The sequence below is a fragment of the Galeopterus variegatus genome, unplaced genomic scaffold (genome assembly GCF_000696425.1).
Source record: "Galeopterus variegatus unplaced genomic scaffold, G_variegatus-3.0.2 Scaffold882, whole genome shotgun sequence".
NCBI lineage: Eukaryota > Metazoa > Chordata > Mammalia > Dermoptera > Cynocephalidae > Galeopterus > Galeopterus variegatus.
In genome coordinates, this window is record NW_007726993.1 from 435,285 (window position 1) to 455,689 (window position 20,405).

General features: G+C 40.9%; 2 protein-coding genes across 3 annotated transcripts in view; both read right to left on the minus strand.

Annotated features, from left to right (window-relative positions):
* The window catches only part of PPIH (peptidylprolyl isomerase H (cyclophilin H)), a 20,131-nt gene extending 3,641 nt beyond the window's left edge, over positions 1-16,490 (minus strand). Inside the window, exons 1-10 of one of the 2 annotated variants that reach the window (XM_008573155.1) lie at positions 16,363-16,490; positions 15,958-16,022; positions 15,610-15,633; positions 15,304-15,348; positions 14,110-14,152; positions 12,123-12,215; positions 8,001-8,088; positions 7,461-7,501; positions 6,551-6,640; positions 588-770 (exon numbers count right to left, since the gene is read on the minus strand). In XM_008573155.1, the coding sequence (XP_008571377.1) occupies positions 6,572-6,640; positions 7,461-7,501; positions 8,001-8,088; positions 12,123-12,215; positions 14,110-14,152; positions 15,304-15,348; positions 15,610-15,633; positions 15,958-16,022; positions 16,363-16,428 (534 nt within the window). In that variant the 5' untranslated portion in view covers positions 16,429-16,490 and the 3' untranslated portion in view covers positions 588-770; positions 6,551-6,571. Of the gene's footprint in view, positions 1-587; positions 771-6,550; positions 6,641-7,460; positions 7,502-8,000; positions 8,089-12,122; positions 12,216-14,109; positions 14,153-15,303; positions 15,349-15,609; positions 15,634-15,957; positions 16,023-16,362 lie in introns of those variants that run through there. The other variant, XM_008573156.1, reaches the window with a different exon arrangement.
* Positions 16,491-18,720: 2,230 nt separating this feature from the next.
* Positions 18,721-20,405, minus strand: part of CCDC30 (coiled-coil domain containing 30) — a gene marked incomplete at its 5' end in the record, with an annotated part of 36,321 nt that continues 34,636 nt past the window's right edge. The window contains 2 exons of the mRNA XM_008573158.1: positions 18,721-19,067; positions 19,419-19,486. Coding sequence (XP_008571380.1) covers positions 18,869-19,067; positions 19,419-19,486 — 267 coding nt within the window. The remainder of the gene's footprint in view (positions 19,068-19,418; positions 19,487-20,405) is intronic.

Genomic DNA, 20,405 nt, shown 5'->3' on the forward strand with positions numbered 1-20,405 from the left:
AACACTTTCCAAGGCATGTTACTCTTTACAAGTTACCTTCATGTCCATTCACTTTTTTGACCCTTTCAATAATGCTATGAGGTAAATTAAGTATTATCCTCATTTTACAGAGGAGGAAACGGGTTCGGAAAGGGGAAGTGAACTTCTTAAAACCTCAACTGTTTAAAAAATGACCACAGATTCAAACCAAGACTTTTTGACTAAATTAGTCCCACTTCATCATGATCAAGACACATTCTATCAAATGGTCTCCCACCCCCAAACATCCCAAGTTAGTGACCCTTTTCCCACAGGCTCCACACAAAAATAACCAAGTCGAACCTACAGGGGACATCCTTGGAATAAATAGTGCTGTAAGTCCCTGGGGCTTTGCCTTCTTTGCCTGGTCAGCTTGAACCTAAGAGAGTACTGCTACAACTGCTTGCAAGTCTGAGGCATCAACTGTACATAGCAAGGGCTTGGCTCTGGTCCATGCTGGCCCCTGGGGAGAGCTGGCCCTTGTAGCTGAAGGTGAAGTGAGAGGAGACAGGGCTATCATTACAACCGTTTTTTAAAAAACACATATACAAAAAGAAGAAAGAAAAAAAAAACACCAAACACATACAAACTTTATTTACAGTTGAAAACTTAAACACAGACAATCTTGGGTTCTCAATCTGTGATACTTCCAGGGTCTCTTGATCAAGTGGGGCAGCAGCAGGCAGGGAAGTAAACACAGGGGTCAGTCCAGATTACCTTACTCAAGAATATCACCCAGAGCAAGGAAGGGCCTACAATGGCAGAAATGTGGAAGTTAGTGAGGGATGGAGAGTAAGCAGCTCAGCGGAACTGGAAGGGGATATTCCATGAGAGACAATGCTCCCTGTTATCCTCTGCACTCCTAATCCTCTTTTCCTAAAAGAGTAGAACCAGTCTGATTCTCACCATAGGTCAGACCTTTGGTTACCCAGAGCAAAGTTTGGAGGTATGTTACAGAAGAACCAAGAAGAAATAAATATTTATGGCCAAGCATATTGTCTCATTATTTACCCTTCACAACTCTGTGCGGTATCTCTAATTATGCAAAGGCATAAACCAGGGTCCCAAGGGGCTTAATGACTTACTAAGGTCACAGAGCTAAATAGTGGTGGGACTTCATGGTCTACTTGGCTCCAAAGCCCGTGTCCTTCTTGTCAGACTTTGATAGCTCTCTATGGGGCTCTAGAACAAAGAGCAATGCTTCTTCCTTGCAGGTTTTAGTCCCAAGGGTAAAGAGAAGAAAACTCCACAACCTCTGTTTCTGGCCTTGGAGTTAGCTGTCCTAAAAGAATAGGGTGGGTACACTCAGATACTACTGTCCCTCCCCCTGCCCTGCTACCTCCCCGCAACAGCCACAACCTCCTCCAGTAGACAGTGAGTCTTGTCATCATACTGTAGGTCAAACAGAGGTTGAACCCTGGGCCTTCAAGCAAATGTATAAAAATGTATGTAAGTTGAATGGTGCACCAAGACCTAAACTCCATTAGACCAGGCACCGTGTTAGTCAACATGGTCCTTACTTCAAGGAGTTCTCAGTCTAGGGAAAAACAGACTAACACATTTGTGATATGCTGTGTTAAATGCTGTAATAGAAGGATGAACCAAGTGCTGCAGGAGCACCCAGTTAGGAACAACTGACTAGGCCTAGACCTGGGAGGAGGAGATGGAGGGACCAGGGAAGGATTCACAAAGTGATATTAGCTACAGCTACTGACATGATCCTGGGAGGGGCTGAGAGGAATTAGGATTAGCCAAAACTACATATATACAGTATGTATTTCCATTATAAAATATATGCTCAGGGCAAGCCTATGGCTCACTTGGGAGAGTGTGATGCTGACAACACCAAATCAAGGGTTAAAATCCCCTTACCAGTCATCTTTAAAAAAATTAAAATAAAATAAAATACATGCTCAATGTAGAAAATTCAAGCATAAATAGGACAATATAAACTGAAAATAAGTTTTTGCTCTCTTTACTCTGCAGAAATGACCACTATCAACAATCTGCTATATATCACTGCAAACTTAAATTTCTTAGTTATTCAAAATAAATAGTATCATGCTTATACAATGTACTGCATCTTGACTGTCAATTTACCTTAGAAATCTTGCCAACACATACAGATCTATCTCTTTCTTTTAGTTAAGGCTGTATTGTATCCCATCAAAGAGATGCACCTCCATGTGTGTAAGATCTGGTTATGATGTAGGCAGCTTTGCCTTTGTACTGGATTGGACTGGAATGGAGCCAGACACTCTCCCCTCCCCTGACTTTTCAGCTGCCAGAGCTTCTACTGTAATGACTTCCCAGTGGCCTCCATCCTCCAAATCGCTGCCGGAATCATCTTGTGGATAAGAAAATTCAACTACAATATACTCCTGCTTAAAATCCTTTAGTGGGTTTTTGGAGGGTCAGGACCCCCTTTGAGAATCTCAGGAGCATAAGGGACTCTTTCCCCAGGGAAAAAAGAATTACTTATTGCTGAAGCCCATCCCCTACCCTTGAGATAACATGAGCTGCTTAGCCTGGCACTGGCTCTCACGACTGGCCCTGACCTCCACCCAGCCTCTCTGTTACCATTTGCTTTTCAAATCTTTCTGCTTTGTCCCCATATGGCCCAGCTATCAAAAGAAAAAAAAAGGAAGGAAGGAAGGAAGGAAGGAAGGAGGGAGGGAGGGAGGGAGGGAGGGAAGTAGGAAAGAAAGGAAAAGAAAAATCTTTCTAAGTGTCAAAGGAAATGAAATTCATATCTTCTTGCTTTGGCCACTATTCTGCCCCCCCTAAATCTTGAGGGATATGAAACATGCCTATAAGATTAGAGATGCTTGTAAGGTTACAACTGGGCAGAAAAATGATAGAATGATATCACCTCTACTCCCTCCTGACACCTGCTCCCTGGGGAATTAATCTCCTTTTTTCCTTAATTTTTCTCAAATTACATTATTTAGAAACCCAGAGTAGAGCACCCATCTGCAGAACCCCCTTATGTCAGACTGCAACCTAGATTCCCTAACACCTTAAAACCTACAATAGGGACTTTTGGTAAAATAAAATGGGACAATTCAAGTAAAGTTCTTAGCTCAATATCTTGGCATAAGAAATATTCAATAAATGATAACTGCTTTTATTATAGTGTCCCTAAGTATTAGCTATGAGATTCAATTCTTAGCAAGTCAGGGTTAGGAGACTGAATTATACATACCTACGTTTAAGAGCTCACTGTCCAATAGAATAGGCACTAGCCACCTGTGACTCTTTAAATTTACTTAAAATTAAATAAAATTAAAAATTCAGTCTGTCAGTTGAGCCAGCCATATTTCAAGTACTCAATTGTCCCATGTAGCTGGTAGCTACCATATTGGACAGTACAGATATAGAATACTTTCCACCATCACAGGACTACTGGATAGTCTTAGTCTAATAGGCCTCTGGAATGTAAAACGGCCATCTAAGGAATTTGTTCCGCTTGGGTTGCAGGCTGAGAAGAGGGGCTTTCATGGGGGCAAAGATTCACATGACTTTTGCTAATAGTGAAGGAGCGGATGGTGGATGAGCCCCACCCTCAGAAATAAAACTCCCAACAAGGACTTGCAGGAACTTTCTGTAAATGACTCAGACAAATATATACAGGAGGCCCAAAATGTAAAGAATTTCTAAACTGTGTTCTTTTTGTTATCTTCTATCCTCTGGTAGTGATCAGTGGTCAATCTTTAGAAGAAAAAGGACCTATGAGCTCAACTTTAGCTACAGCAAAGAAATGAGTGGAAATGGGAGGGAATGACCAACAGCTATTGGAAGGGGGAGAGCAGGTAGAGCCCAAGGGGCGCCTAGTATTGGCAGAAAGGAAAGCTCAGGTGTCAACTGGGCCTGAGAAGGGACCATTTGGCTGGACAAGACATAGGTCCATGTGCAGCTCTCAGCACACACTTGTGCATTCCTGCCTCAGCATTTGCTCACACCAGTTCCCTGCCTAAAATGCCTGACATTCTCCGTCTCTACTAACTTGTGTAATAAATTTTTACTGAATGTCTGTAAGTGCCAGATGCTCTGAACATGAAGTCAGTCACAGATAAAGGTATGTAGAGTCACTAAAATGCTCTGGTATTTGACTGGATCTCCATTTGGAAAAAAAGACAAGAGTCCTATCTTACACCACATTAGAAATAAATTCTAGATGATTTTATAAGTATACAAATAAAGCTACAGAAATATTAGAAAAAATACAGAAAACATTGTGATCTCAGGTAGTAAAGACCTCCTTAAATGAGACAAAAGAAGGCCGGCCCGTGGCTCACTCGGTAGAGTGCGGTGCTGATAACACCAAGGCCACGGGTTCGGATCCTATATAGGGATGGCCGGTTTGCTCACTGGCTGAGCGTGGTGCTGACAACACCAAGCCAAGGGTTGAGATCACCTTACCGGTCATCTTTAAAAAAATAAATTAAATAAATAAATAAATAAATAAATAAATAAATAAATAAATAAATAAATGATACAAAAGAGAAAAGCCATTAAGGTAAATAAAAAACCTGATAATGCTGACTTCATCAAAATTTAGAACTTCTGTTTAACAAAGGATATCACCAAACTTAAGCAACACAATGCCAATTTTTTCTTAAAATACAAGTATATTTTTAAGAGTCACAACATATAAAATAAAGAACTAATATTCATAGTATATAACTATTCAAATCATTAAGAGAAAAGTAAAATAAACTATATGATACAAAACATCTTACAGAATATTATATTGCACTTTTGTTTTGTTTTTTTAATACTAGGTACTTTTACATGAACTGAGAAGAAAAACTCTTCAAGACCTAATGCCAAATTCAGGGAGGGGGAAGGAACAACATAGTGTGATGGCATTTAGTAAAAACAAACCCCCTTAAAATTAGATGGGCAAAGAAAAGGACCTGAAGGACATACAACAAACTGATGAGGAAGTGACTTCTGGGGATGGGAGTGGGACTGGGGGTGGGGTGCTGTCAAGGAGAACTTTCACTTTATCTGTTTGGTGTGGAAGTTTCCACAATGAGATTGTATTATATTACTTCTGTAATTAAAAATAAAAAATAAACCAAACGAAATTTGGAAACGAGTTAGCTCAGTTGGTTAGAGCATGGTGCTGATAACACCAAGGTCAAGGGTTTAGGAAAAAAAAATGTGGAAACCTTGATTGGATTTTTTTTTTTTTTTAAACGCTATAAAAGTTACTTTGGGGACAGCTAGGCAAGTTTGAGCACGTACTATACGTTAGATAATGTTGTGATTATGTTGAATGTTCTTATTTTTAGGAGTTCTCTGCTGAAGTATTTAGGGGTGAAGTATCAAGAAGTCTGCAAATTTCAAATGAGAAAGAAAGGAAGGAAGGAAGGTAAAGGAAGGAAGGAGGGAAAGAAGAAAGGAAGCAAGGAAGGAGGGAGGAAGAAAGCAAAAAATGGAGAAAGAAGAACAGGGGAAAGAAGGAATGGAATGGGAGGGGAGGGAAGAAGAGAAATAAAAAACAAATGTCAGGGCCGGCCCGTGGCTCACTTGGGAGAGTGTGGTGCTGATAACACCAAGGCCACAGGTTCAGATCCCTATATAGGGATGGCCGGTTCGCTCACTGGGTGAGCGTGGTGCTGACAACACCAAGTCAAGGGTTAAGATCCCCTTACCAGTCATCTTTTAAAAAAAAATGTCAAGGCAAAATGATAAAACAAGAATGTTAATTATTGGTGAATCTAGGTGAAAGGTATGTGGATGTTCAATGTACTCTTCTTCCAACTTTTCTGCAGGTTTGAAAATAAAAAAAAGAAACACCACCAGCCCTCAACTAGCTAGAAGTGATCAATTTCTCCCTTGTACTCTTATAACACATAGCAATGTCACTCATATTACTAGAAATCACCTCTGAGAATGTGTCTTATTTCCCATGAGCTCCTGAAAGGTAGAGACATCTTTCAGTTCTTTGCCCCCCTCTCCATAGCTAGCATGTTGTCCAGCACAGAGCAGGCAGTAGCACATATGGTAGGAAGTTAGTTCACACAGGTTGAGATGTGAGGCATTCACCTATGAGGCTGGCAAATACAAAATAAAGGCCTGGAATTGCAGCATCAGTCTGATAAGAGGAATGACAGGTATATCTACTGGTTGCCCAGGCTGGTCCCAGCAGAGTAACCCAGGGCTGGAACCAGTTCTTTGTAATGGGATTATCAAATGGAACTATAATAGTTGAGAGTGCTGTTAGAAACTGCCTAAGTGATTTACAGGTTGATACTTTTATGTATGAAGTGGAAGAAAAGTAAAGTGCTCTCAGAACCCTTTCTCTTTTGATCTGTACAATCATCGTAAGAGATAGGTATTACCTTTATTTGACAGATGCAGAAACAGGCCAAAGAAGGCCTTCTCCAAGTGACTTCTCCAAGACCACACAGAGAGGATATGGGTTCAATCCCATGTCTTCACATCCAAAGTTCTTTCCATTAGACCATGTGGCCTTCTCTGGCATTTGATTGCTAATCAAAGAGGAGAAAGACACACTTACCTGATTCAGTCTTGGTCTGGACTACATCTCCCCACATTGTGAGATCACCACAGGCAGCTTGGGCTTATTGTTGGGGCCTGTGGGAACATTCTAGAGAAGAAAGCATTGTGGATATTCACCACTCAGGCACTTGCTCACTCCCTCATCAAACCATTACTGATGTCTGCCAGCCCCTGTGCTAAGGACCCAGGATTCAGAGGCTGATATTGACAGTCCATGTCCTAATATATAGGTAAAGCATATAATACAGATCAAAGATAAAATGTCAAACACTAACAAAATGTCAAACCTATGATCCATAACAATGTAATAAGTTATAAGAGACAGTTGTATAATGGATAGACAAAGCAACTAAATCGCTGCTTAAAGATGGGAAGGATTCACAGAAGAGGGGACATTTGAGCTGGACTTAGAAGGGTGTATGAAATCCCATAAGGAGGAAAAGAAAGAAGAGCATTCCAAGAAGAGGAAATGGCATGAGTAAAGACTCAGGGACAGGAAAGATCAAGAGACAGGGATGGGAATGGCACATTTTGAGAAGAGCTAGTAATCTGATGTGACCAGGACACAGAGGAGACAGTAGCAGAAGAAGGGGCCATGCAGGAGTTAAGCAGGGACTAGATCACAAAAGATCTTGAATGCAATGAAGAGTAGAATTTTAGCAAGTAGGTCATGGGATCATCAGAGGCCAAATCTCAGTGTGGGCCAGAGAAGTTAACTCATGGGGCCAGAAAACTCGGGAGGCATGTGATTTCTCCTCCCATTTCCTGAGGGAGACTGTGTAATTGGAAGCAATTGAATACTGGGCCTAACGAACTGGAGCCCATTCACCCATGTCTATCTCCTTGATACTGGTCAGAGAGTACCAGACTAGAACAGCTGAGAAAGAGGAAATTGAAGCAGGACTTACCTCAATCTTTCTCATCACTAGGAGTCCATCAATAATTTTTCCTGTGGGAAGAATATGAGCTGGACTTCATTCTTCTCATTTGGATAGCATTTTCCATCTTCCAATGCCTACTCTTAGCTATCATCTCATTAGACCTCTTACTAAGTTTAGGAAATTGAGATTCAGTGGAGGTGAAATGACGTGCCCAAGGTCACAGGTTGTAAGTAGCAGAGTTAGGGCTCACACTCAGGTCTGAGCGAGCTCAAAGCCCCACTAGTACCATGCTGCCTCTATGGCATCTCTTAAGTGCTGGCATCTGGGTTCTTCTCCCAGAATACATATTACCCAAGTGGTTACACACTACATCACCTGGCCCCTTTGTCCTTCTTCTAGTTCTCTAACCACACATCTTCCCTACCTCCCTACCGCTTCACCTTCCCTACTACTACCGAGGGCAGTTACACCAGTTAAGCATTCTTGGTGAGGTTTGGGGACTGGCTCTTCTGGAAGTCTGACCTTGGGTGAACAGGGCCTGGACAATGGGACAGGAGTAGGACTTACCAAATACCACATGCTTCCCATCGAGCCAATCGCACTTAGAGCAGGTGATAAAGAACTGACAGCCATTTGTACTAGGACCACTGTTTGCCTGATGGAAATCAAATACACCTGCAGTAAGTTTCCCTGGCCATTTTAGCTGAAGGGCAAGATTCCCAAAAGTGCCTGTAGTCCTTATTCCTCCATGTTTTCTCTCAGCAAATCTAACTGAGCACCTATTATAAGCCAGGGCCTAAGCCAGGACCCAAGAATACAGAGAGGAACAGGACAAACAATCCCTGCCCTCTAGCTCCCTCAAGGAGCTAGATCCCTAATAAATTTTTCCTACATTGTGAATTATGGGACATGATTTGCTATAGTTGAGTCCAAAACTAGTTATAATTGGATTATAGTTACAAATTAGCTACCAGCTGGGAAAAGGCCTGTTGCCTATACAATAAGATATTTGTCTAAATGGCTTTGTACTATATCATAACAACAGTAATAAAAGAATTTAAAACAATGCAAAAGCTGCTATGCTTGTATTATGCTAGAAAAAAAGACTACATTTAATCAATGATGTTTGTTTCGTAGTTATTCAAATATACAGCTATATCTTAAATCCCTTATTACTGATTTTTACAAGAAAAATATTTTTATTTATTTATTTATTTTATGACTTAGAAAATCTTGTTTAATTTTCTGACATTTTTTTTAAGCCTGGACAGAACTGTAGGGCTTGTCCATTCCTCCCTGGTAATTTGCTGCGTGATACTGGGCATTTCACACAACTTCTCTGTGCTACCAATTAGCCAATATTTTTTTTATTTTAATTTATCAATACACAATGTAGTTGATTTTCGTGTCCCTTTATCAATTCCTCCCCCCCATCAACATCATATCTGTTCACTTATCTTCACAAGTACAAAAAGTATTATTAAAATTAAGAATCTAAAACTCTCTAGCCACATCTCTTCTCTTTTCCTCCCTTGAAATTATTTATATATATATATATATATATATATATTTTTTTTTTTTGACTGGTAAGGGGATCGCAACCCTCAGCACGGTGTTGTCTGCACCATGCTCAGCCAGTGAGCGCACCGGCCATCCCTATTTAGAATCTGAACCTGCAGCCTTGGTGCTACCAGTGCCACACTCTCCCGAGCCATGGGGCCGGCCCTATATCATTATGCTTAATAGTGCATTATAAAAGAACAGTCTATAATTACAATGCAGATAATAAATACTTTGTAAAGAACATTTGACTTTCATAGGAAGTGTACTTTTGTACATTTTATACTGATATCACCAAACTGCCTTTAATTTGCTAAACTCAGACTTTGTACATCAGCCCAAGATGCACTGTCTTACAACCGTGTCTATGTGAATATTTTATTGCATACTTCCCTTACTTTGGAAAAAAGTTAGTAGAAAATGGAAAACTGAAAGTACTAATAATACTATCAAAGGAAACACAGGTCTCATAAAATTAATACTGAGACAAAACTGAAAATTTTATAGATCACCAGCCTTTATCAGACGCTTAATGGATTCAAATTGGTTGATTCTGTATTTAACTGTGAAAGGAAAAAAGATATGTATGCATACTAGAAATATATTAAACACAATGTCTAAGGGTCACCTCTAATTAGGGATTTTATATTAAACTTTAGAAATCAACCATTAAGATGAGGCTATATTTTATTTTTGTACATGTATTCAAGAACATTTCATATATGAAAGTAAGGACTGCCTGAGCTAACCAGAGTAGTCCCTCACTTCAGAATGAGGGCTAGAATTCCCAGGGGCCCCAATTCATTCATCTTTTTTTCTTTTTTTTGCACATATGTATAATCACTTATTAGTATGCAGGCACAAAAACAGTCATACAACATGTTTTTTATAGCTTGATGGCACTCTCTGCCCTTAAGCCCTCATTTATTCATTTTCCTGGTAGTATAGCTTACATTTACAGAATAAACTTTGTAGTTAGATGGCCAAGCTTGACCCCACCTCCACCACTGACTTTGTGACCTTTGTCACGTAACCTCTTTGTGCCTCAGTTTTCTCATTTGTGGCTATCTCAATGGGATGTTGAGAGGATTAAAACAAATTAATGCATATGAGATACATGTGGAGTAAGAGTTCAATAAATGTTAGTTATTATTTCAATTAGTCTTCAGTCATGCGTCAACATCTGCTCAACAGCCTTACTGTGTTATGTAGTAAAGTCCGGAGATCAATGAGACCCAGTCCCTGCCCTTGAGTAACTTATGATTTAGTGAAGAATGGAAGCAAAAAAACTATGCTACAGGATATGTAACAGCACAACCTAACCAGAGCCAACCTGAAGGGAGCAAAGACTAAGGCCTTCCTTCCATTTCTCTGACTCCTCCATAGATGATAATGCTACGGCATGCACATAGAGGGATTCTAATCCTCATGGCAAAGATATGAGCCCACCTAAGCTGCTTCTGCACCCTTTGCCTGCACTTGCCCAGCCTGGCTTTCCCAAAAGGGACTTGCAAACTGCTGAGCTAGTTTGCTAGCTCAATTATGGCAGTCCCCTAAACGGTTTCTCTTCCCCAGCCTCTCCATTCTGACCTGCCACTCATGCTGCAGCCAGGGTCTTCATTCTAAAACACAAAGTTGATCAAACCTGCTCAAAAAAGTGTAGTATAGCTCTCCATAACCTCTGAAAGAAAGTCCACACACCTCATCCTTATTCTGGCATTTAAAGCCCTTCAGAGGGCCGGCCCGTGGCTCACTTGGGAGAGTGTGGTGCTGATAACACCAAGGCCAAGGATTCGGATCCCTATACAGGGATGGCCAGTTAGCTCACTCAGGACAGCGTGGTGCTAACAACACCAACACAAGGGTTAAGATCCTCCTTACCAGTCATCTTTAAGGAAAAAAAAAAGCCTTTCAGTAGCTAGGTCCATTTATCTCTCCAGTTGTCTCGACTGGGCATTTCCACCCCTATACACATCCTATGTTCTCATAACCTTGGTCACTTTCTGCACCTTGAATATGCCACCCTGCTATTTCATGGTTGCATATCTTTCCATAGCCTGTTTGCTGGACTCAAAATACTCTTTCTTCCTATGTCATCTGGTATAGAGTTCCTGTAAGGACTTGAATATCCCCTCCTCTGTGAAGGCTTCTCTAAGCCCTAGGAGCAATTATCCTCATTCCTCTGAGTCCTCCTAGTACTATTCCATATACCAAGGTGCCCTTACCTTATTACAGTGATGGCACAGGTTACACTAGACTGGACTGGTCATTTTGCATGTGTGTTTCCCCTGTTAGATGTTAAGTGTCACGAGGGCAGGAATCATGTCTGTAAACTCATTCCTTACCACAAGGACTAAAACAGAGTGGCTGTGAATAAATCTTTGATGAATGCTGAATAGTGAGTAGAAGAGTGGGCAAGGAATACAAAGAATATGCATGTAAATATTATGGCTGGGGAAGTCAGAACTGGGGCACTGACAGAAGGAAGTGGGTGATAGAGGTGAGGAGTGAGAGGACTGGAGTGAGAGGGAAACAAGGGGGAGGAGTTAGAGAAAGGAGGAGTAAGGACTGAGCAAGAGGAAGTGAAGGCAAGTGAGCAGAGGTAGGGTAGACAAGGGGATGTAAGCAAGGAGGGCAGGGGGACTGTGAAAGGGGAGTGAGAAGTATGAGTGGAGGTTATAAATGGGGAAGGGGTGCTGGGATGTGGGCGCAGGAGTGGTGAGAAGAGGTGAGTAAGCAAAGGGGGCGAGGAGCCAGTAGGCAGTGTAGGTGAATGGGTGCCGTGAGTGAGTCATGGTAAACAGGGTGATGAGCTGGTGAACACCAGGTCTTGAAAGCACAGCTTGCTGCATTCTAAGCAGTAAGGCTGAATGTCCAGCCACATGTCCTGGCTCAAACAAAGGTAGGTAAACACACATCAGAACTCAGTTTAGGTTCCCCAGCCTGCTATTGGGTCCTGCCCCAAATCAAACCAGACTAAGGAGGCAGAGGTGGTGAAGGTTGAGTCTTGTGCCGAAAAAGAGAAGGAAAGCATTTACTTCCATTCTAAGAGGGCACTAGGCCTCTAAAGGGGCCCAGAAACCAGCTGGCTATAAATCTAATCCAAAACCTTGATTGGGCCTCACTTACCATGGAAAGCAGGCCTGGAGCTGAGTGTCTAAGTTTAAAATTTTCATCTGCAAATGGCCCCCGGTAGATACTGGCGACTCCAGTACCATCTCCCTGAGCAGAGAGAAGGGAAGTGTTACCATCTCAGTGTTGGGCCCCCTGGAAACCAGAGGAAGAACACAGTTGCATGTAAAGCCGAGATTCTTTACAGTCTTCTCTTAACTCTTGTTGGTCACCTTGGAAGCCACACCTCTTTGACTCTATCCTGCAATAAAAGCAAGCCCCATGCAAGGCACCTGCAGCCCACAAACTCTGGCCAGGGCAACTCACAGACTGGAAAAAACAGGTCACAGCAGGGCCTTTAGAAAGATCTGTTAAGATACAGGCAAAGTAGGGAGTAACAGCAGTACGATGATCACATACATCATCCTTGCCATTCCCAAAGATTCTCATGCCTGCAATCACATAAAATTACCCATGTAAGTGACTATGACCCCACTCCCCCAAACCATCTGTGAGGATGGGTGTGCTCTTTGCAGTCTGGTCTGTACAACATGATACCACCCTCCTTGCCAAAGTTGGTTGGTCCAAGGAAGAATGCCTAAGTCACAGTGGGCCAATTAAGGTTCTTTCTCTGGGAATCTGGAAGTGGCATAGATGTTCTCCTTCAGGTTGAATTTGAATCATGTGAACCTGGAAGCTGGAGGTGACTATCATCTGTAAGGTGGACTAGAGAACAGAAAGAGAATGCAGCACAGGTGTAGAGTGCTAGAGAAACAGAGATAAAAAACTGCCTTGGCTCTATGGGGCTTTCCAATTCCTATTTCTTCCTTTGGTTCTATGAAACACCCACCTTATAAATTCCCAGCTTCTACTTAAACTAGCTTTATTTGCATTATCTCTTTGTTCTTTCAACAGTCCTGTAGAATAAGCATTATCATCTTCCCCATGTTTCAGGTAAGAAAACTGAAGTCTGGGTAATAAAGCAACTTGACCAATACCATATTTGTAGTACCTTAAATAGAATCCCTGAGGTTTAAAGGTAATATTGAGGGGTGCCAAAAAAACCAATCTCCCCTAGCTGATTAATAAAGAGAAAGAGTGCATGGTAAAGATAAAAGGTGCAGAATTGAGGGTCTCTTTTTGGGGCAAAAACTTCCAAAGGGGATTAATATAAACCAGAAAGAAAGGCAAACCATCCAAATTCAAACCTTTACTTGGTTAAAAGTTTTCAAATAAAAATCATCAAATAAAAGCTTTGTATAGTGGAAAGACCTGGATTTGGGTTCCAGATCTATCCCTTATGAACTGGGAAAGTCAATTCCTATCTCTGAGCCTCAATATCCTCATCTTTCAAGTGAGGATGAAATCACCTAGTTTCACAGTTGTCACGAATATTCAACTAGATTGTGTCCACAAAAAGCACTTTGCAAATAATATAGTACTATGTAAATAATCAAATAAGCTATTATATCATTCACTCCATATACATAAATACAGAAGGAAGAAAACAAATTCATTTCCAATTTTCCAATGAATGTAAGAGTAGATCAGTTACATGCCATTCACTATAATCACACTATCTATTGCTCTCCAGAAGCCAGAGTAGAGAAAATAACAACTTAAATCTTCAACTACAATGGACTGATTAATAAATTAATTGTCTATTTATAATGGAATATTAAGTAGCTATCAAAAGCATGTTTTAGAAGAGTTAATGACATGGGAAAGTGCAGACAACTACATAAAAAAATTAAAACATATGTATGATCTTAAGTCTGTTAAAAATTATAATATACACATATACAAATACTAAGATAAGACTAACTTTCATTTGGAAAAAACAAACTGAAGCTGATTTCTAACTAAGTTTCATTTGACTAACTAGTGGGGGTCTATAATGAATCATCGATAGGTATGCTGGGTCCCTGCAGTGAAGAAAGCAGCAGCAGCAATAACAACAAAAACTAAACCTATAGGTCTTTGATAGGAAAGAAATAGTACTTACGTTAACAAAATCTCCACCCTGAATCATGAAATCCTTTATGACCCTGAAACAGAGAGCAAAGGATCCTGAGAGAAGATCCTATGGTTTAGAAAAACACTGATTTAGTCATTGTAGTATTAGATTAACCTTGATTTCATAATACAGTGTTTATCACTTTGACTTACAAAATGATCATTCTTTCCTGGAATGAGTAGGTTGAAAGAGTTATTAACTATAGAAAAAGGAGAGGGCTGGCCAATTACTTCAGTTGGTTAGAGCATGGCCTTGTAACACCTAGGTCAAGGGCTCCATTTCCCTGTACCAGCCAGCCAACAAAACAAAAACAAAACAAAAACAAAAAACCATTAAAAAAGTCTTTTAATTATAAATAAGGGCATCTTAGAGTTGATCTAAGTGCATGATCTGGTACCTGAACAGTAACAAAAGGAAGGAGCTGAAACCCTGTAGAAAGAATTACCAAAAAATTCACCAAAGCAAAAGGCAGGCTAAGGGCATGATGTAAATTTCAGGGCAAAGGGCAAAGAATATATGTGAAATGGACTGCTACACACAGTTAACTGTTAGCTATTACCCCTAGACAGGGTCCTTAATCTTTCTTAGCTTCAGTTTCTTCCTCTGTAAAATGTACATAATAACACATACCACTTCACAGGATTGAGGAAGCTTATTGAGAATTAGAGACCATAGCTCTAAAGTTCTTGACATAGTTAAAAGCTAACAATGTTACTAACCACAATGAGGCTATGAGGCAGATTCTTTATTGAAATGAAACTGAGTGCTGCCTGACTCTATTTGCAGTAGCCCCAGGGAATGCAATTATCCTAGGAGGGGCAAATATAGTCATTTTAAGAACTACTTATAAATACAAACCAGCAGGATATATTATATGCACTTAAGGAGTACAACTGTAGCTTTTTTAAAAAATTTGCATTCACACAAAAAAGGGTGTGAAAAAGATGAGATACTGGAAGGATGCCTAGTTTCCTTCTATTTTAAATACATAAAAAGAATTAGTGGAGGAGTATAAGTAGAGTTAGAACATTAAATAATCATCAAGCCACTTGTTGAGTCCACAAAAACATTTCTTCTCAAGATTTAAAGAATTAACCTCTGGTTTTATTTTCCTTTAAAGAGCCTAATCAACCAAAGAAGTAATTCTGAGAACCCCCAGGATGGTTTTGCCAAAACCCTTACCTGTGGAAAGTGCTCCCTTTGTATCCTATCGGAACCCCATCTTTTCTATAACCAAAAGAAACAGACTTGGAATGATGACAGGTAATCATAGACCTTTCTAGTTTAGACACACTAGAGCCAAAGGGAAGGTCGAAAGAAGCGAGATAAAGACGGCAAATGAAAGAAGGATAGACACGTGGGGTATTACCTTCTATCACTGTCACCAGCAATCACTCAAGGTTTGCCGGTGGTTCCCCCAAACCCTCACTGCAGCCCCAGGACACTCCTTAGGAGCAGGCAGAGAAGTCAAACACGTCTGTGACTGACCTGAATTCTCCAGTGCAGAACTGCCTGAAAGGAAAGAGTGAACGATTCAGTCACCATGACATCACAGCTATAAGCGCCTCTTATCTCTGAAGGGAAGGGTACATTGGAGCCGGCAAGTCCACCAACCGGCCAGCTAGATGTCTAGACACGTAAGCATACAGACTAACAACATAATTCGACACGGGAACAATCAAAGCAGTAACCATTCAAACAGAACAACACCCTGAGGAATCAGATCTCAAGGACAGTGAGTGGACGGACAGAGGCAGATAGACTATTCCACCCACAGACTGACTGGGGCCCAGCTTCTGGCTTGGCTAATCCGGCAGGGCTGGAGAATCTCCTTACCGAAAGTTCTCGGCCGTTTTAGGCACAACGTCTGCAAATAGCTCGATCTTCATGCGGCCAACTTCCTGCAACCGGCGGGAGTAGGTCAGAAGGCCCAGTCCAAGACCGTGAAGGCAGCACGCAGCAGGGAGCACGAGAGGCTGACCCACCCCCCACGCCGCTCGGTCTCCCACCTCCGTCTTCCTAGCCTAGCCTGTCGTTCCGCCCAGTCCCTCGAGAACAGGGCGCTAGGATGGGCGAGACTCCTCCTCCTCCTCTCTCCCCCCGGCCAGCAGGTTGGTAGATTCTGGTGCATTTTCACTTTCTGGCTCCCTGAGTCCGCTCTCCCTGGGTTGGCGAGTTCTGCCTGCCTAACCCCGTGCAGTTTCCCTTCAGCATTGGTCTGGGTGGCCGCCTGGATCTCACCTGGCCGCCAATGCTGACATCAAAGAACACCACGGGGTTCACAGGGCTTGAATTTGCCACCGCCATGGCTCCGACCCGGAAGCAGAAGTCGGGAGTGCGAGCTTCCGGCGAACCTAAACCCGGCCCTGCGGATTCCGTCCGCAGCGCAGGCGCGGTAGAAGCCGGCGGTAGAAGCCGGCCGAGGCTCGCCCCACCCGCAGGGAGCACCGCGCACGGCTCCCTGCGCCCTCTGGCTGGTGGAGGCTCTCCTGTGTTTGTGGAGGGAGTAAGGAGAGGAAAGTCTCGGCGTCTTTTTGCTTAAGATCAATGGGCACCGCATTTACATGGCTGTACGAATCGCAGTAGAAATTGATCTCGCTCCGGCTAGGGCGTTTGGACTAGGCAGTCGCCAGGATCCTTTATTAGCCATTGCAGCTAAGACCTCTGAAGCATCACACATGTCGTGTGTTACCTCTGCCCACTAGTCTGTGAGCCCCAAGAAGGCAGAAGCTCTGGTTTCTTCATCCTCAGTGTTTAGAACAGCCTGGCACGTAAGGCTTGCTCAGTAAATACTTATCCCGTCCTTGAAGTCAGAACATTAGAATTTTCAGTTTTGCCACAAGCTTCCAGTTTTCTCATCTCCAGTTCATTTCCCAGAGCATCTAGAGCTTTTAAAATAACTCTTGTGCTTATAAATCCCTCCTGGCTTCCCATACTGAGAATAACATCCAATTTCCTATATACAGAGCCCTACAATGCATTAATCCAGCCTCCACCTACCTGGTCTTGTATCACTCGCCTTCAGTTACTGTCCTCTGGCTCTGGCTTTTCTGTTCTTCGAGGTCATTGAGATCACTACTCTCTTTAGGTCTTGGTACTGGCTGTTCCCTCTGTCTGAGGTACTCTACTTCCAGATCTTAATGGGGGAGGAGGAGATGCTCTTTGCAGTTCAGGGCTCAGCCCAAATGTCACCTCCTCGTGGGCAACACTGCACCCAATCTAAAGTAGCCCTTGGTCAACTTAGATTACTGTTTTCTTCATGACACTCACCATCCAAAATGATCTCCATATGGTCTGTCTCCACACCTCATTCCCTGCCACACACATATCCTCTTCCCTAAAAGCATATAAACTCCAGGAAAATAGAGACTCTCCTTGTCTGTCTTGTTCGCAACTGTAGCTGCAGCGCATACTATTGAATAGTAGGTATTCGATAAATAGATTCAATGAATTGAGTGAAAGAAAGTGACCTTGGGCAAGGTTCAGAGTCAGTGTATGCACTCGATATAATAGCTATTATTTCCTATATCTTTTGATTATCCTTTCTAGTCTGTGGTCTGAGGAAGCAAGGGATACACACAATTCACTGTGTCTCAATTTAACGGGTCATTTTTATTTCTGGTTACTTCTCCTCTCCTCTTGGTGTCTCTCTCGGTCTCTAACTGAAGAAAGAGGAGGAGGGGAATAAGAACAAGGAGGAAGGGGAAAAGAACAGCAGCAGTCACCCCTCAGTATAATTTTATGGCAACTATTTTAGAATAAATTTTAAAATTATATCCATTTTTAGGTTGTAGAAAAACTAGTACACTCAAACTGAGAGTGAAAATAAACGATGATAGCATTTATTAAGCAGTTACTAAGTGCTAAATACATACTTCATTTTATTTGGTCCTCGCAACCCTATGGGATAGGTACTATTATTGTTCTCATTTTATGGATCAAGAAACTGAGGCTTAAGGAGGCTGAGTAACTTGACTATGGAAATAGTATGGTGGCACTACCCTTTTTAAAAGCAATGCAACAAGTGATGTGCCAAAGTCATATTAACATTCATATCCTTTGACCCAATTAGGCCAATCTTGTGAATTTGTTTTTTGGAGTAATCCAAGAGAAAAAAAGAGTTACATGCACAAAGACCTTCACCACAGCATAATCTCAAATAGTGAAAAATGTAAAAACAACTTAAAATGTCAAACAACAAGCAAATGGTTAAGTAATTTATAGAATATCGTGTGCCTATTGAAAATGGTTTCATTGTATAACAATTAAAAATCAGGCTGTGAAAATGAATATATGATAATAACCATTTAAAATATATGTATTTTAATAAGGACCAGAAAGAAATAACTCCAAAATGAAAGTAGTTGTGTTAAGAACGTGTGACTGTAAGAGGGGTTTTTGTTATTAAGATATTTGCTTTAAAGTAATTACATTGTTTTTACCTTTGAAAAATAATTAAAATATACCCATGATAATGGAAAAGAATGCTGAATAACCATACATGTGCTCTGTTGAAGAGTGACCTAATTAAATCATGGAACTTAAATCACTATATCAATCAATACAAGGCATTTGAGGATATCAAACAAACTTGAGAAATTCAGTTTTAGAAGTGGTTTAATGAATTCGTCAGTAATTCTGAAGACTCCTAGTTGATGTCCATGGGGATCTGTGGTGACTCTTCTCCATGTCATATTCCACCTTAAGTTAGCAGCTTTAAAAGGTGTAGCTCTAGACACCAGTGACTTTATAGTTCTGACTTTTGCTTTTGTTCTTGTATGCTGTGTGTCTCTTTCAGAGAAGCCATATTTATGTATCCAGTATCAGAATTCAGTGAACACGAAAGAGACTCAGAGGACTTTGGAACTGCCATTGCTTCTTCTGATTTATGTTCTTCAGTCTCTTGAAGACTTCCAACGGACTCTACCAAAGTTTTTCCTGAAAAACTAATAAAGGCCATGTGTGAGGACATTGTGTAGACAGAATTTCTTGGTAGCAGTTTGGGGTTACAGGGATACAGCATCAATAGAATTTCAATTTTTTTCAACTGTCAAACACAAAGAAAACCAAATAAAATTTACCTTAACCTTTGTTCATGGATTATCTCCTATCTTAAGTCAGGAGTCTGTGGGGTGTGGGGGTGAAGGAAGGTGAGGGCAGAAGGAATTGGAAGAAGATTCAAATATTGAATGTAGAGAAAATAATCCCAAAATACTATGTTTTCTCAAGCCTGCAACTCAGGACTACTTAGGCAGCCATGACTCAGGCATGCAAATGACAGTGTCGACTTTACTAACCTGGAGTTTGGTAAAGGCAACATTTTACTCAATCCTTTGAATTCAGGGATGACACTAATTGTTGTTTCCTAAAAGGAAAGAAAGAAAGAATATTAAAAATTACAATGATAAACCATTGCTATGTGATCCTAGAACTTATGCTCTCTCTCTCTCTCTATATATATGTATTTTTATAAAAAATAGATATAATACTTGCACAAAGCATAAAAGGGTACGGAATGAAAAGCTGATTGCCCTCCTGCCCCATCAGTAAGTCTCTCCTTCTCTATCTATCTATCTAGTTTTTACACACATGGCCCTATTCATACAATCTTCATCTTGTTATATATTTTTTGGAGACCATGTAGAAATGTCTTAATCTTTTTTTTAACAGCTTTGTTGAGAAGTAACTCACATACCATAAAGTTTACCCTTTTAACATGTTCAATTCAGAGTTTTAAAAAATATATTCACATAGTTGTGCACCCATCACCTTTCCCTAATTCCAGAACATTTTCATCATCTCCCCCAAAAGCCCCATACCCATGAGCAGTCACTCCCCATTTCTCTCTCCACACAGTCTGTGGCAACCACTAATATACTTTCTCTCTTTATGGATTTTCTTAGTCTGGATATTTCACATAAATGAAATAATACAATATGTGGCCTTCTATGTCTGGCTTATTTAAAACTTTAGCATCATGTTTTTGAGGTTCATCTATGTTGTAGCAAGTACCAGTATTACACTTGTTTTTATGGCTGAATAATATTCCATTGTATGTGTAGAACATTTTGCTTATCATTTCATGAGGTGATGGAGATTGGGTTGTTTCTACTTTTTATTATAAATAATGTTGCTATAAATATTGATGTACAAGTTTCTGGTTGGACATATGTTTTTATTTCTCTTGGATATTAATGTTTTCAATGGTTTATAAATTTCATTTATATTATTAAATATTGACAAATCATAACTGTATATATTTATGAGATGCAAAGTGATGCTAC